At 32.0% G+C, this 18,923-nt stretch overlaps 1 protein-coding gene across 8 annotated transcripts in view; it reads right to left on the bottom strand.

Annotated features, from left to right (window-relative positions):
* Positions 1 to 18,923, bottom strand: part of LOC143242206 (glutamate-gated chloride channel subunit beta-like) — a 44,753-nt gene that overhangs the window by 11,794 nt on the left and 14,036 nt on the right. For 2 of the 8 annotated variants that reach the window (XM_076485570.1, XM_076485571.1), the window contains 6 exons: positions 14,812 to 14,937; positions 14,060 to 14,130; positions 9,658 to 9,722; positions 8,635 to 8,855; positions 8,178 to 8,260; positions 4,364 to 4,504 (listed from right to left, as the gene is read on the bottom strand). In XM_076485570.1, the coding sequence (XP_076341685.1) occupies positions 4,364 to 4,504; positions 8,178 to 8,260; positions 8,635 to 8,855; positions 9,658 to 9,722; positions 14,060 to 14,130; positions 14,812 to 14,909 (679 nt within the window). In that variant the 5' untranslated portion in view covers positions 14,910 to 14,937. Of the gene's footprint in view, positions 1 to 4,363; positions 4,505 to 8,177; positions 8,261 to 8,634; positions 8,856 to 9,657; positions 9,723 to 10,317; positions 14,038 to 14,059; positions 14,131 to 14,811; positions 15,021 to 18,923 lie in introns of those variants that run through there. The other 6 variants (XM_076485572.1, XM_076485575.1, XM_076485573.1 and 3 more) reach the window with 6 other exon arrangements.

Raw genomic sequence — 18,923 nt, 5'->3', positions numbered from 1 at the left:
AAAACAATGGCAATGAGACACCAAACAAATGTTCACATTTGGAAAGCAATGGAATTCTTAGAATAGATGCCTTTGACCTAACTAATCCTGTCAAAATGCCTGTAAATTCACTCGGAGAAGAGCAAAACCTTGTCAGTGCATTTGTTGGGGAAGGCGATTTTGTCATTAAAGCATCAGGTTGTACAGTCACCTGCCTCACGTACAACACAAGGACAATGGTTGTCAGTAGCTATGAATTCGACAGTCTTCAATTTTCTTCAGTGATCTGTTGCTTTGTTCTTTGGACAAAACCTTTTTTATATTGTTAAAGATACCAAACTGTTGATCATCACAGGCATCTTCATGCTTACATTGTAGAGCCAATGAGAAGCTATGAATTCCTGAGCATTCCAGATCTTTATGATCATTGCCTTGTTATGTGAACAAAGGTAAAAATATGATCATCCTACACAACTACATTCGTGGCGACTGAATGATGACAAATTTTAAACATAACTTGGTAATCAGTGGTAAATTTTAACCTATTTTATGTAACTTGGAGTGTGTAACTTCCAGTGACAAATTTCATCAAAATATTTGACATATTTTATGTCAATTTGTTTCTGCCTTTTTGTGACAAATTTCATCACAATTTTCAAACAAAGAGAACTTTTGTCATATTAATATGTATTATGCATATTTGCACCAAAATCACCATTATCATCACCATCTATTGAGGTCAGACTACTTATATTTGCTTTCACCTTTTAAAGGCTACTATTTGTTAGGGAAAAATCAAATTACTTATTTAGCTGATTTATACCAGTCCTGCTGATGTTAAATTTATGGAAATTTAATATATTTTTTTGGTGTTGTTCTTCAATGACAACTTTTCTGCATGTGTATTCATATAAATCATTCTTGATCAGAACCATACTTTTAGATTCTAGAGATTATCCTACCACATTACCTACAATAAAAAAAAATTGTGGTGTTAGTGGCTGATCTGAGATTGTTGCCCAGTAAGATGTCTGACAATCTAAATCTGGATGTAGATGCTACCAACTTGTCAGCTCAAGTGTACATGGCAGTGCCAGTGACTGGCAGGACTGGGTGGATGTTCAATGATCTGACATTCCAAAACCATGAGCAAAGTTGTGCATTTCTCTGGATTCTAATGCTGGGGCCTCTGACAGAGAGATAGCTGTTGTGATAAGTCGTTTGTAAGAATGTGCAACTCATTTAAATTTAAGTGATTATAATCATTTATGTAGTCATTGAAAATCACTCTGTGGAAACTTTATTCCAAAGAAAAGAAGTAAAATTGTTCAATATACATTATTCAACATAGCACAATTACTGTTGTTAATTTTTTAATTACAAATTTAGACCCATTTAAAATGTATTTTTGACCAGAATCCACCAAACCCTGAAGTGCCTTCAAGCAAGCAGAATGCATCTTCACCCGGTACCCAGTACTGAAAAATTCAGTCCATATCATCATGTATGTCCTAATGTATGTCAAACAGATCTTTCAATCTGTTGGAGAAATAGTTTTATCTTTCACTTGAAACAATTAGGCCTTAGTTAGTATTTCATTGCAATCAATCAACCCCAATTTGTAAGTGTTTTGAACTATTTGATATTTTCTTTGGTCAGCATCTTAGCATTCAAGCCTTGGCCAGTACCAGTACCCTTTAAGCTGGAAAAGTTGTCAAGTCTGCCTAGATCTACTGCTTTGCTGTTGTCGCAAGGGAAGCCTGTTGAGAAAGAAGGTCACTTCCATTTACTGAATGCAGTCTACACTGAGGTTTCCAACTATACCTTGTAAGTGCTGTGCAGTGAATACCATGTGTACCATTTCTGATTACAAGCGTGTAATCATATCTCTTCAGGTGTCTTCATCTGTACTTGATATCCTGCCCAACCTCTATTTTCCAGATATCCCACGTCAAGGCAGTATTACCAAGTAGTGGATGAAATATTTAAGCACTACCCTCAGCTGTCAGATGCCCCAAATCTAACACCCCAAGGTGTTCGTGTAAGTTCTATCCACATGTGCATTATGTTATGTTTGTTGTGAAATATATTTTCATCACAAATATATTCTTTTATCTATACATTTGGCTTTATGAGCCCAATAGCCAATGTGACAATAAAATTCGTCCTAAAGTGCATAACAGGAATGACCATATCACCACTTGTAAGGGTGTAAATGTATTCTGCAAGAAATATGTTCATTAGTTATAAAATAACTTAAATGGCATATTTTATGTTGAATAATATTAGTGAAGAAACAAGTGAAATTTTGTGGGAAGTTATATGTTTTAAAATACACACAAGTACATATATCTACCAAGGAGGGGAAATACTATTTTGATACTTTGAAGTATTTGTTTTGTTTGTATACGATGTAACATGACTCAATTAATTTGATGCTAAAGAGAATACATTGTCAAGATGAACTCGTACAACTGATTTATTAACCAGTATGTGTATGACTTTCAGTTTCTCAGATTATACCTGAAAAATGCCAAAAGTGGTTTAAAAGAAATACTGTTTAAAATAATTATAGTTATACCATAGTTATTCATTCTCAATAGAACTAATTCTGTAAATTCTAATTGCAGGAGCTGTAGAGGATGAGGCTTCGTCAGAAATTCCAGAATAATACAAAGTGGAAGGATTCATCATTGTCCAAGAAAGAAAGAAAAAACGAAAACTGCAACAGATGAAATCCCATCTCCAAACCACATCTCAGAAGTGAGGATATATGGATTAAAGCAATACTTGTGTGAAAAGCCAGTTGGGAAGGATGAAACTTCCACCGAAAATCACAAGGAATGGATGAAAACTCCTCTGAATTGTAGAAAAAAAGGGTGATCATTGTAAAGTGGACTTGCTTATGGACAAAACTCTACATGATCGTGGGAAACTGGTCATTGACAACACTCCTGTCAATGAACTAATAAAGCATTATCCTTTCCTTGTGGCATCACCAGCACAGCTATTGAATGAATTTAAGCGGCTAGGAAGAGATGCAGAAAAGGAGTATCCAACTTTCTCAATATAAGGACTCAGTAAATTCTCACCTGCAGGAAAGAAACATATTACCAGAAAATAATCCATTTCTTATGAAACAGTCCTCACACATGCCTGATGTTACATCTAGTATTACCATTCTTGGTATCTCTTTTCTTCTAAAAGAAAGTGAAAGTATCATGGTGGGTACTGAAGTTAGGAAACCTGCTGAGAGTTGTTGTTACTGTATTTTGAATTTTATTTTGGTACATGTATATTGATGTACACTTGTGTTCAGTTTGAAATAAAAATGGTGCTGCTAAAATGCATTTTATATTTTTCAGGATGGTGGCAGGTTATTGGGACTTAGGTTGAATCATCAGATGGCTGCGGGGTTGACTACTCAGTGATTGTTTTGCTGACCACATCTGACTGAGGATGGTCTCTTTGCCTAACAGTGACATTGCAGTGGTGGTCCTGACCGGGTCAACATGACTTATCTTCCATGGTCGTTGGATAGCCATAATGATAACAGTCCATTGTTAATGGATGGTCATAATGACAACTGCTCCTTGGACGAATAGGGTCACACTGACTATGTCATGACTACTCTGTAGTGGTTTGCAGGTAGGCAATGCGACTATTGTCAGGTAGTCAACATTGGTCAGAATGATTACCTAACGAAATTCATAACGACTATCATAGAGCAGTCAAATTTATTACCTGCCAGGTATCCCTGCCACCATCACCTGACTATTTTCTGACTACGCAATTGTAAAAATGGCTAAATTAATAGTTATATTAGGCAGTCATCGATTTTAGCAACTACATGGAGGATCTCTTTTGTCACCACTTGACTACCTGATTTACTATTTAAAAGTCGTCGCCTTCACTAGTTCATATTTTAAGTGTGTAATTACAAGTTAGTGATATTTCATAGTCACAAACAATAGTCACGATCTTTAATTACAAGTTAGTGGTAGTTAATAATCAACAAACAATAATCTCTATCTGTAATTACAAGTTATCAGTGGTTGATAGTCAACAAACAGCAGTTCTTACCTGTAATTACAAGTTAGTAGTTGTTGACAGTCAACAAACAATGGTTACTATCTGTAATTACAAGTTAATAGGATCCGACCGTCAACATACAATAGTCACGATCTGTAATTACAAGTTAATAGGATCTGACAGTCAACAAACACTAGTTCTTATCTGTAATTACAAGTTAATAGCAGTTGATGGTCAACAGACAATAGTTCCTATCTGTAATTACAAGTTAATAGCAGTTGATGGTCAACAAACAATAGTTCCTATCTGTAATTCCAAGTTAGTGGTAGTTGACAGTCTACAAGCCTCTTACCTCGCCATGTGTGTCTTTCATCGCATAACCCGGTTTCATTTTTTACTAAATAAGCATTATGTTTCCTTAGTGAGGTAGCATCCTGAAGACCTGGGGTCGAAGTAGACCACTCAAACTGTACTTCGGAATTTTCGTGGGAAGCTGGTTCATAACAAAAATATGAAATTGAAACACTATATAGAAAAATATATAGATTGTATCTATTAATCTAAAACATTGCTGTATCAGAACATAATAGTAATAAATCGGTTACTTTATCGGTTTTCTTGTTAAATGTACATATGAATATTGTATTTTTATGTACAAAGTATAGATGGCGCTGCTTCATTTTAATGCACCACTTTAGGATATATAGATAATGACTTTAAAGTGCTTGTATGAAATTAAAAGGATATTATATTACAGCTTTTGAAATGCTCCTGTCAGAGAAGCAGATTAATGAAATTAAATGGACTGGAAATCCATTATTCTCTTATATTAAGGAATTTTAATGTCGTGGTGGATGTGAAATCCTTCAATACGCACAACACTAGTGCTACAATACCACTTATTATCACAGGTATGCATCGGTTTAAAAAAAAAAAAAACACTCAAGTCATCTAACTAAACCAGAGACAGTATTCGTATGTCGCTAATATCTGTTGCTTAGTGGCCTCTGGTAACATAATCTTGCTGTGTCTCGTTTTGCTGTTGGTAACATAACGCTCCAGTTCATTGTGGCAAACGAAACAACAAAGTACCTTACATCACAAATAAGTAGCTTTTGTGTTGTAGGCTCAACATGTAACTTGACTTTTGTTAACCTATCAATGTTATTTTTAACACAAAAAGTTCTTATGTAATTATAATTGCTGGATATTGGGAATGACTGATCGTGTTAGAGGAAAAAGGAAAACTATTGACTTTCTAAATACAATCACAAAATATTTCATACTTTTATACATATATATGAAGAAAGAGTCGATTTTAACTGTTAACTACTGATAGCATCCCTAAGTTTTCTAAATCTTCATCACTTGTTTTAACCCTCGTCTCAGGTAGGTTTATCACGTAAAGGTAAGCTGTAACTGTAGATGTTGTAACTATAAGAAACTGCATCTATTTGTCATTCAACGAGTTTCTTCATGATCTAAAACAAGCCCTTCCTTGAACACTATGTTGTATTGCTGAAAATATTATGGTTAAATTTATTTTGCACTAAACACGCGGAATACACAGGCCTACAAGTTTAAACTTCATAAAAATTGCTTTGGTTTTGAATTGTATTGTACTGAACGATTTTTGTTTTCTATACTCAAAATGATTTTGTTGAAGTCAATATATATTTAAAAAGGTTATTGTTTTATATACTTATTCTGATTTTGTACAAATTGACATATGTTTATTGTTTTATATACTTATTCTGATTTTGTACAAATTGACATATGTTTATTGTTTTATATACTTATTCTGATTTTGTCCAAATTGACATATGTTTATTGTTTTATATACTTATTCTGATTTTGTCCAAATTGACATATGTTTATTGTTTTTATATACTGATTTTGTCAAAACTGACTTTCATATACTTATTGATGTTGACAACATGTGTGTTAAATTCTGATTATTTTATATACCCAAACTGATTGTTTTATATACTTATTTGAGTACATATATTGTTTTTATAAAAGCTTATTGTTAAACGATTATTTTATATACCCAAACAAACTGATTTTGTTGTATGTAACATATGTGTTGAAAGGTTATTGTTGTATATACCCAAACTGATTTTGTAGAAGTTGGCATATATTTAAAAAGGTTATTGTGTTATATACTCCAACTGATTTTGTTGAAGTTAGCATATGTGTTAAGAAGTTATTGTTCTATTAGTTCACATACGTTATTGTTATTTTATATATTCAAACGGATTTTGTGTATGTTAATGTACGTGTTATATGGTTATTGTTTTTATACCGAAACTGATTTTGTGTATGTTAATGTACGTGTTATATGGTTATTGTTTTTATACCGAAACTGATTTTGTGTATGTTAATGTACGTGTCATATGGTTATTGTTTTATACCGAAACTGATTTTGTGTATGTTAATGTACGTGTTATATGGTTATTGTTTTTATACCGAAACTGATTTTGTGTATGTTAATGTACGTGTCATATGGTTATTGTTTTTATACCGAAACTGATTTTGTGTATGCTAATGTACGTGTTATATGGTTATTGTTTTTATACCGAAACTGATTTTGTGTATGCTAATGTACGTGTTATATGGTTATTGTTTTTATACTAAAAGATGTTTTACGTGTTATATGGTTATTGTTTTATTTTGTGTACTCAAACTATTTATACTAAAACTGATTTTGTTCAAGTTAACAGATGTTTTAAATGGCTATTGTTTTACATACTCAAACTAATTTTCTTGATGTTAACATGAATTAAATTATCTACTCAAACTAATTTTTTGTTTGTTCGTTTTTTTTATTTCGCGCAAAGCTACACGATAACTATCTGCGCTAGCCGTCCATAATTTAGCAGTGTAAGACTAGAGGGAAGGCAGCTAGTCATCACCACCCACCGCCAACTCTTATGCTACTCTTTTACCAAAGAATAGTGGAACTGAGCGCACATTATAACGCCCCCACGGCTGAAAGGGCGAACATATTTGGTACGACCGGGATTCGAATCCACGAACCTCAGATTACGAGTCAAACGCCTCAACACGCTAGGCCATACCGGGCCAGTTTCTTTGGTTTTAATAACAGATTTTCTGTAATTCAGTTACGTAGATCGTGAATATAATATTCATTTTTTTCTATCACGTAAGAATTTTTTTTTTTTTTACAAATCGGGAAGAAAAACTCTCAGATAAAATTGTTATTTCGTTCAGTGAACAAACATATTTTATTATCGTATTTTTAATGTTTAGGTCTATACTGATATATAAGACGTAATTGGTCTAGACAAATCTATAGCCAGTGGTTGTCACTATCTTAAGCATAACAAAATGTGACCAGATTTCAATGAAAATGATTCCTTTATCTATATGTACATATAACTTTGTGAAAAATCTAAACTTGAGGGTGAAAAATTGATAAAATTTTCAGATTTAGCGTACAGGAATTACAATATAATAAAACCATTCATATACTAATTAGTTAATAATTCTTGTTATAATTAATTGATAATTCATGTATAATTAGTTAATTTTTGTTTTAATTAATTGATAATTCATGTATAATTTTAATTAATTAATAATTCATGCACTAATTAATTAATATTTTTTGTTTTAATTAATTAATAATTCATGCACTAATTAGTTAATATTTTTGTTTTAATTAATTTATAATTCACGAACTAATTAGTTAATCATTCATGTATTAATTAGTTAATAATTCTTTTTTTAATTAATTGATAATTCATGTATTAATTAGTTAATAATTTTGTTTTAATTAGTTGATAATTCATGTACCAATTAGTTAATAATTCTTGTTTTAATTGATTGATAATTCATGTACTAATTGGTTAATAATTTTTGTTTTAATTAATTAACAATTCATGCACTAATTAGTTACTATTTTTGTTTTAATTAATTAATAATTCACGAACTAATTAGTTAATCATTCATGTATTAATTAATAATTCATATACTAATTAGCTAATCATTCTTCTTTTAATTAATTGATAATTCATGTACTAATTAGTTAATAATTTTTGTTTTAATTAATTGATAATTCACGTATTAATTAGTTAATCATTCATGTATTAATTAATCAATAATTCATATACTAATTAGTTAATAACTTATAGAAACCAGCATACTACTTTCGAGGGAAAAAGGACACTTTGGATTGTCGAATGGAAATATGCCCAGATTGCCTTCACAGTTCAAAGTAACCTCTCTCCTGAAAATGAGATAAAATATAGAAATTATGTGAAACAGATGATTTACTTCGATCACAACTGATATTTATCATGTAAATTACTCAGCTAATTTTGATTTAACAAATGAGAAATACCAGTGGTTTCCAGCTAGGGAAAGAATAGAGACCAAGGTCTTATGTATAATAGCCTCTTCTTTAAATTTCATACATGCTTAAAGGTTTTATTTATACTTTACTCATGTATTTCATTTTTATGAAGCATAAGAAGTGTTTTCCACATTTATTAATTATAAAAATTAAATTAAGAAAATGTCATGGCTAAGTGCATTATTCACTTATATTTCAAATATCCCTACTTTTGAAATGTTTATGTGCATATGTATGGGAATACACACCTTTGAGTGTGGAACACCTTTCCATCTGGAGACACCTGTAAGGCAAGATGAATTGGCATTAGTGGTTCTTTGAAGTCGCCGTGAGTGATGAAGTAAGTGTCTGGTGTCCAAATTCTGTCAAAGTGATTCATTCCGTTTAAGTACCTATAGCGCCCTCTATCGCTGTAAATTAGTCTCGGGTCGTACCACACTTGATGCAGTAGGAATTCAACTTCGTACTCCTTCAGGGTAAAGTTCACAATAAATCATTAAATATAAAGTTAAGAAGTGAAGAACAAAATTTAAATTACAAACTATTTATGTTAAAGTTGCAATATTTCGATATATGAAACCCAGGAAGAGTGCGATAAAAGCGAGCATAAGAAACACAATAATAACCTAAACAACTTTTCAAAGCTAACTCTGTTACTCTTATTATATTTCATATCAAAAACCATTTCTCTATTCCTTCTCTCTATAATATTCCTCAAGCTCCTGTTGGCGCACCGAGAACACCTTCAACTAACGGAATCACACCATGTTGTCATGATCTCATAACGCCACTTCACTAACTTTTACACTTTCTGGTTGTTTTCAATTCACCCATGGAAGAAAGTTGAAATAACCATAGCAGCTATTCTAGTTTATTTGATTAATCCATTTCCAACCCATATTAACTATAATGTTTCCCACACTCAAGATCTTAAAATGAAATAAAAACCTTAGAACACGATCGCTTCAAAAAGTTTGGGAGCAAACTCTTTTTTACATCTATATTTCTGTCTTGTCTCATACAGGAGATCAGTCAAATTTCACCAATCGCACAGACCTCCATGTTATCACTTCATATACGATACAGCTAAAGAATCACTGAATTAGCAGGTACAGTTCGGTTGTAATAAAGCACGACCACCACTGTATTTGAGGCTTAGAGCATCTGTGAACACGTATCATGTTCGCATAACGTTTCCTCCATCAAAAAAGATACATTATTCCAATTATGATATAACTATAAATATTTATATTAACAAAAAGTTTACTTACAAGACTAGATTCGTCCGGAGAAGATAAGGAAAGTAGAACTACGCTCACATTTATGAGAGTTTGTTCTAAAAAAAAAATTAAAGTTTCGTTGATTACGTATACTGAATGAAGTTATATTTATTGGCTTTACATGTTGAATGGTTCTCAATAAAAGTTACAGGGAAACAGATAACACGCGCAGCAAAAGTTTGGTTCTCAAGGAAAGCTAGACTATACCAATGTTAAAACTGTTTATCTACAAAAAATGTATAACACTCGCAAAAAAGATTTCGTTCACAAGTAAAGCTGGACTTTAGTAACAATAAAACTGTTCATCTACAGGGAAATACATAAAACTCGCACGAAAGATTAGGCTGTCAAGGAAAGCTGGACTATACTAACGTTAAAACTTTTATCTACAGGGATATAGATAACGCTCGCAGGAAAGATTTGGTTCTCATGGAAAGCTAGACATTGCTAACATTAAAACTGATCATATACAGGGAAATAGATAACACTCGCAGAAAAGATTTGGTTGACAAGTACTAACGTTAAAAATGTACAGGGCTCAAGGAGCTGGATTGTACTAAAACTGTACAAAGAAACAGATAACACTCGCAGGAAAGGTTTGGATTAAAACTGTTCTGACTATACTAAAGTTATATACAGAGAAATACTTACCTCTCATAGGAAAAAATTCCTTTCTGAGAAATCTGGACTATACTAACGTCAACACTCGATAGGCAAAAAGATACCATTCACAAGAAAGGTTTGATTCTCAAGGAAAGCTGGACATTAGTAACGTTAAAATTATTCATGTACATGGAAATATATAACACTCGCAAGAAAGATTTCGTTCTTAAGGAAAGCTAGACTATACTAACGTTAACACTATATATCTACAGGGAAATAACAGTCGCAAAAAATACATGGTTCACAAAGAAAGCTGAGCTACACTAACGTTAAAACTGTTTATCTATTTCCCTGAAGATAACAGAGCAGGAAATATTAAGATCTCAAGAAAAACTGGACTATGGTATCCTTAAAACTAATCATCCACAGGAAAATAGATAACACTTGAGGAAAGAGTTGGTTGTCAACGAAAGCTAGACTATACTAGCATTAAAACTGTTTATCTCTAGCCGAAATAGATAGCACTCTCAAGAAATATTTGGTTCTTAATGAAAACTGGACTGTACTAAAGGAAAACTGTTTATCTACAGGGATATAGATAACACTCACAGGAAATAGTTTGTTCTCAAGGAAAGTTGGACTATACTTACGTTACAACTGTTTATCTACTGTGAAATAGATAACACTCTCAGGAATAGTTTAGACCTGAAGGAAAGCTGTTGTATATTAACATTAAAATTGTTTACGTACAGGGAAATAGATAACACTCACAGGAGGAGTTTGGTTCACAAGGAAAGGTGAACTATACTAACATTAAAACTGTTTACGTACAGGGAAATAGATAACACTCGCAGGAGGAGTTTGGTTCACAAGGAAAGGTGAACTATACTAACATTAAAATAGTTTACGTACAGTGAAATAGATAACACTCGCAGGAGGAGTTTGGTTCACAAGGAAAGGTGAACTATACTAACATTAAAACTGTTTACGTACAGGAAAATAGATAACACTCGCAGGAGGAGTTTGATTCACAAGTAAAGCTGGACTACAGTAACGTTAAAACTGTTCATGTACAGGGAAAAAAATAACACTCGAAGGAAAGGTTTGGTTCTCAAGGAAAGCTGGGGTATATTAATGGAAAACTGTTGATCTACAGATAAATATATAACACTCGCAAGATGTAGTTGCTTATCAAGGAAACTTGGACTAACATTTAAGCTGTTTATATACAGAGAAATAGATAAAATTCGCACGAAATGTTTCGTTATTAAGGCAAGCTGAATTATAGTAACGGTAAATCTGTTTATCTGCAGGAAAATATATAACACTGAGAGGAAAGGTTTGGTTCTCAAGTATAGTTGGACTATACCAACGGTAAAACTATAAATCTTCAGGAATATAGTTAACACAAGTAACATCAGGTGTGAATTTTAGACTTATGTAAAGGAAAAGTTGTTGTTTTGAATTCAGCACAAAGCTACACAATGGGCTATCTGTGCTCTGCCCACCACGGGTATTGAAACTAGGTTTTTAGTGTTGTAAGTCCGCAGACATACCGCTGAGCTACTGGGGGCTTATGTAAAGGAAAAGCAATATGTTGCCTTTCTAACACACACCAAATAAGAGATGTTTAACCACAATGAAATCACTTTATTAATGATTTATCTATAAGACGAACTCTCTCTCTAACACAACTGTATGGATCGAAACTTATGTGTACAAATTGCCTCTAATAATTTCCCTTAATTTGTGTACAGCAGTGTGCTTTGCTCCTGTAGTTTCTAGTTTCTCTATTTTTTAAATAAAACCAAAGTATTGAAGACATCGAAAAAAATATTACATTAACAAATAATGGCAATCATCCCGTATCTAATAATTAAATTTACAGCTCTAAAATCATGTTTGTTTTCTTAACTTTGGAAGCACTTAAAAATAGGTTTTCATTATTTTTAATATTAGCTTACTTTACTGAAACTGTGAAAATACAATCAATTAACCATTCTTACAATTTACAATGTATTCTTTGGTAGATTATTTAGGCAGAGTATTCATGATGAAACTTTGTGGAATGGACAACAACTGCCTGTTGTGGAGACATAAATGAAGAGAACGACGCTTCAAAAGTCTGACATAAAGACGAAAAACTTTCCACAAAGTTTCATCACGTATAATATGCATGAAGATCGACTTCACAATCAGTTGTGTAAATGATGTATTGTGCATTGCACTGAAATTATGTGAAGATGTATGTTTTATTCTGGTGTGATTTTACGATAACCTCATTATCATGTTTAGTGTTGGACGTAAGATCAACCCACAGTTCACGTACTGTAAAATACACAGACTATATTTTCAAATTTAATAAACCGTATGCTGTTGAGCAGTTGTTAATCTATACAAGGGGGTATAGTGCCATATGTCAATCGATTACTAATGGTATCATAAGCTCAACGACAGCTAAGCATACATATATATACTTATAGATAGTGCAGTAAAGACACTGCATATACACCACTATTTTAACACATAATAGCACTATTTCCAACACAATGTTTATAAATATGGTAGATAATATTTAGTCATTGAGAAAATATGTTGTGGAACTAAAGTATGTAAAATATATATTAACACTAAAATGCACGATTTGTTCTTTTTCCATCAACTACATCCTGTTTAATAATTTTATTTTATAATACTGAAATTATAGAACTGATCCAAACCATTTATTTTACATGTAATACCCGCAGTGTTCCTTAAAGTGTTTACTGCTTGTAATATGGACTGTATTTCTATTTAACTTGTTGAATGCATTATATATTGCTAGAATCCCTTTGAAAAAAAAAACACATTTTAAAAGTCTTAGTTACAAAATCCGTTCTTAATCTGATAGATTCAGGAAGCAACAATCGAAAAATATAATATACAGTAAAACGTTTCTCAGTTTTCAGATAAATACCATGGAACTAACAACGACGTCTAGTAAAATAACTAAGGTAGGAATGAAGAACCTGGTTAGATAAATATCATTGACCTAACAACGACGTCTAGTAAGATAACTAAAGTAGGAATGAAGAACCTGGTTAAATAAATACCATGGAGCTAACAACAACGTCTAGTAAAATAACTAAGGTAGGAATGAAGAACCTGGTTAGATAAATAACATGGACCTAACAACGACGTCTAGTAAAATAACTAAGGTAGGAATGAAGAACCTGGTTAGATAAATATCATGGAGCTAACAACAACGTCTAGTAAAATAACTAAGGTAGGAATAAAGAACCTGGTTAGATAAATAACATGGACCTAACAACGACGTCTTGTAAAATAACTAAGGCAGGAATGAAGAACCTGGTTAGATAAATATCATGGATCTAACAACGACGTCTAGTAAAATAACTAAGGTAGGAATGAAGAGCCTGGTTAGATAAATACCATGGAACTAACAACGACGTCTAGTAAAATAACTAAGGTAGGAACGAAGAACCTGGTTAGATAAATACCATGGAGTTAACTATTCGTTGGTAAAAGAGTAGCCCAAGAGTTGGTGGTGGATGGTGATGACTATCTGCATCCCTCTAGTCCTACACTGCAAAATCAGGAACGGCTAGAGCAGATAGCCCTCATGAAGCTTTGCGCGAAATTAAAAACAACAACAATCTTTTCTAAACGTGGTGTTTTTCTCACACAGACAATATTTATGTTACATTTATACATAAACATACTTTAGACAAAAGGTTATAAACTTCACAACGCCTGAAATTCTAATACACAGTGACCACGACAGACTTACCCTTGGGTCTTACTCTGAAGTCGTATCTTTTCGGATCTACTAGGTAGTCCAATATCTGTTTGTCTGTATCGCTGTTTACAAATAATATAGTTTAAGAATAACACTTATTTAATAACCTAAACTGAACAGTATTTAATAGTATTCTTTTTATTGATTAATTCATTTTCGAGGTTAACTTATTAACAGAAAAATTGACTTTGTTCATGTTTCAGTGTTGGCTATACGTCAGATTATCCTACGTCTTGAAGGAATGAAACTTTCACTGGCCAATTAAAAAAATGCCTTCAGTTTCTCTAAAGTCACCTCTGTTTTGAATTTATGGTTACTAAGTGTATTCATTTAGAGTTTAGTTTCCCTAAGGTTTAGTTAAAGACCAGTTTTGTTGCTACTATTACATTTCTATTTTAGAATAACATTTAAAAGAAGTTACAGCGAAAGAGAAACAATGAAGTATTCTGTTTAGGCGGAAGACTTTCAAAACGCCGTCCTCCACACTTATGTCTCCACAACAAGTAGTTGCCGTTCATTCTACGAAGTTTCAGCATTAAAGTATATTACTTAGGGCCAGCAAGTTATTCCATACAGGGTTTTATAAATCAACTAGATATTCATCCTCACAGGATTTTATGCAATTCGTAAGTCCTTTTTCATATATCTGAAGAAAATATTGCTATAATAACTCAACTGGCAGCTTATATTCTTGTTTAACTTTGAGATTTTTACAGACAAAACAATGAACATTAATGACTTACCCTTTAGAAAATGATTCATAGGTGGCGCTACAAACATATCCGGACAGTAGAAGACAGAAAGAAAAGAGAGCATTACTATTCCAATGCCGTTTTCTCATCCTCTTCTCAATGACATGTCAGTCCTTACTGTAAATATATGCGAAGCACTAATTTGATACCTTCAACTCCTCTCTATTCTAAGGTCCAACCTATCAACAAACCCGGCTCACCTGCATCAGAACCCATGTTATCATCAGTTATTGTAATCATTCTCGTTTTACTTTCATTGTGGGAACTATTAACTGGAAGCGAGTACATAATATGTACATCAAGTAAGAGTAATGTAGAATAAAGTTGAAAATTGTTCCATTAACGTAATAACCCCAAATAAACTATCAAATAAACACATATTCTGTTTTAGTCACCAGACAATTATCTGAAAACGCTAGTATCACGAAACAAAAGAGAAAACGATAGTACATATCTGAAAATTAAGGCCATTTGTTAATTTTCAGTACCATACCGAAAGTTCCATTAAACGATATTAAACTACATAATTCGGACAGTTCCTTTAAATGGATCACGAGAAGTTAAATGATATAAATATTTTACGGCAACAAATATCCAAACTAATCAATACATTTAACATCCATGTAAAAATGATCTACTTGTGTAACCTACTTAGTTCTTTACGTAAAACTATAGTGTAAAAATGATCTATGTAACATACTTTACCTATACCATCATATAAAACTGATCTATCCGTACACCTTACTTTGTTCTACCTGCATAACCATCATATAAAAATAATTTATCAGTATACCTTACTTTGTTGTACCTGTACAACCATCATATAAAAATTATCTTTCAGTATACTTGACGTTGTTGTACCTGTACAACCATCATATAAAAATAATGTATCTGTATACTTTACTTTGTTGTACCTATACAACCATCATATAAAAATTATCTTTCAGTATACTTTACTTTGTTGTACCTGTACAAGCATCATATAAAAATTATCTTTCAGTATATCTTTGTTGTACCTGTACAATCATCATATAAAAATTATCTTTCAGTATATCTTACTTTCTTCTACCTGCACAACCATCATATAAAAATTATGTATCTGTATACCTTACTTTGTTGTACCTGTACAACCATCATATAAAAATTATCTTTCAGTATACTTGACTTTGTTGTACCTGTACAACCATCATATAAAAATAATGTATCTGTATACTTTACTTTGTTGTACCTATACAACCATCATATAAAAATTATCTTTCAGTATACTTTACTTTGTTGTACCTGTACAATTATCATATAAAAATTATCTTTCAGTATATCTTACTTTCTTCTACCTGCACAACCATCATATAAAAATTATGTATCTGTATACCTTACTATTAGCTATTTGTCTTTGAAGAAAGACTCTTACTGTGTCTTCTTCTAAGGAAATTGTTGAAACCGTATGACAATAATCATTTCATAAACAGTCTATAAACACATTAGAAACGCTTTTGTTACACTTTTGGTAATTGTGTGATAAAATATTATTTGTGGTTTATTGAGAAGAAGTGAAAACTACATAAAAATATCCTTGTAATTTTGAAACATTACAAGCTAAGCTACAAAATTCTAATTTCAATTTATAGATAAAGCGTAAGACACAAAAATCGACCATTTTGCTCTACAGTGGCGCCTTTATCACCACACAATGTATTCGATCGATAAATTCCAGATTTGTCAATATCTAGAAAACACGACTGTGGATCTTGTCAATACATAGACAATTTTCGCTTGATCTGTGGGCTCATTTTTGAAATAGTGTTTGAAGTTGGAGGGTGTGGAAAATAGAAGAGTAAAATAATAAAGTCTGGTACAGAAGGTGCGCCATCATAATTACAAATAAATGATGGAGGAGAAACATGTACAAGAGAAATCGACAAAGTTTAACACAGCTCTCCGAGAAAACAAATATCATATAAACTAGGTTGTTGGAAGCTGTAGGAACGTTACTTATATAAACATTTTCGTCGCTAGTTTTATAATAAACACGATATACATAGAACATTCACTTATTCTCTTTCGTTTCAGATGTTTCAGTATATTAATTATTAGTTAAATAGAAAACTGAAAAAAATTATCTTATGTTACTAGTTTGTGATATTCATTTTATATCATAGCTCAATAAAAATAACAATCACAATTTTTACCCTCATATGTAAATAGTTTAGGAGATAAATATATATTGTATATCGTAGTTTAATAACAATAACAAACACAACTTTTACTTTCAAACGTTACCACTTTCAGAATTAAGATCAAACAGTAGTACTATTGGGATCGCTCGGAATGATCACTGATTTATTTTTTAATATCTCTTTCATAGATCATCGTAACTATACAGTGTTTCCTTTTAGAACATCTATATAATGACTGAGTCACAAGTTCTGGGTATCGCAACTATACAGTGTTTCCTTTTAGAACATCTATATAATGACTGAGTCACAAGTTCTGGGTATCGTAACTATACAGTGTTTCCTTTTAGAACATCTATATAATGACTGAATCACAAGTTCTGGGTATCGCAACTATACAGCGTTTCCTTTTAGAACATCTATATAATGACTGAGTCACAAGTTCTGAGGATGTTTGTAAATATCTAAATAAATAATTTAAATTCTTATTCATTTTTATTATGTGATAACTCAGGAATAAAACAATGATGTCAACCAGTTCTAACCTGTTCAGTGCCGTAGACGAGATAACTCGTCCAAGCCGATCGGTAACACAGTGCCACGGACGAGTTAATTCGTTCCCAATAATACCTAACTTCAACGCTAAATGTCAGCATCATACATGCATTTGACCTACTTACAAATTGTTTCACTTTCGATCCAAAATGGCGTCACGAAAAAGTTACAAAATAAAGAACCATTAATGTTGTATTGTAACAGCTGAAATACTTGGCAGTCAACAGGTTAATGAGATAACATAGTTTGCTGAGTCCACCAAGTGAAATCGAGACCCTGATTTTAGCGTTGCAAATCCGTAGACTTACCGCTTGAGGAACAGCATAGTTTCAAACAGAATATCCACTATGGTAGTAGTATTAATAACTAGTAATTTTAAAAATCATAATTCTAAAAACGTTATTATAAACTCCTGACAGAAATGTGGAGTTTATTTAAAAAATGTAATTACAGGGTGAAATAAGAAGAACCAGCCAATAATAGATAAACAATATATATTACAGTTGGAATATCATTTCATTTAGAACTTAGTGCAACCTTCATATGTTTATTAAAACTAAACAACCAAAGATGTAAGGAAAAACTACGAAGATAAGGAAGTAAATGCAAGAATATCAGTCTTTTAGAGATAATGGAAGAACTGACGTATGGCAACATATATATAACTATCCAATAACAGTTACGTGTATTTGGATTATCAGTGCGCTGCCTACCACGGGTATTGAAACCAGGTTTTTAGATATGTGAGTCCGTGGACAGACAGCTATGCCGCTGGAGGGCACAGTTCCATGTAATTTATCCTATACGTGTTGTTACATTCAACTACACTGTGCTGGTGCTATTATAAGACGATACAAATGTCGTCTATTCTATCTTGCTTTTGAAAAATTGGTATTAGCCAAGCATACCTTTATTACATCTCTTGAAAAGATTTTTTATTTATTTGTGTTATGGGTAAAACTAACAAATAAATATACATTGACTAAAATTACAATCATTTCTTTACTGTTCCCATGTTATTAAATTTGATGTAGTCATATTGTCAACAAAATTTACTTTTCACACCTTTATGACTAAACTCTTTATGTTGATACAAATTAAAACAAGCTTAGCAGTATCTTCATTATCACCAAATATCATTCATATATTTTATATTATATTAGAAGAAGAGAAATAAACTTTTACTATTTTCAAATAATTATATTTCTGTAATGCGACGACATTACGATCTATTGTTTTTCATACACCGGAGATATCTGTATAAATTAAAACATATTAATGACAAGTCGTAGAAGTAAATTTACATTATTTTAGCTCTTTAGTTTTGTACTATCTGTCATTTGAAAAGCTTGTGACAGAACTAAGGAAAACATT

Source organism: Tachypleus tridentatus, unplaced genomic scaffold (assembly GCF_004210375.1).
Source record: "Tachypleus tridentatus isolate NWPU-2018 unplaced genomic scaffold, ASM421037v1 Hic_cluster_2, whole genome shotgun sequence".
Taxonomy (NCBI): domain Eukaryota; kingdom Metazoa; phylum Arthropoda; class Merostomata; order Xiphosura; family Limulidae; genus Tachypleus; species Tachypleus tridentatus.
Note: the sequence above shows the minus strand (reverse complement) of the source record. Positions and strands in the feature narration are given on the sequence as shown.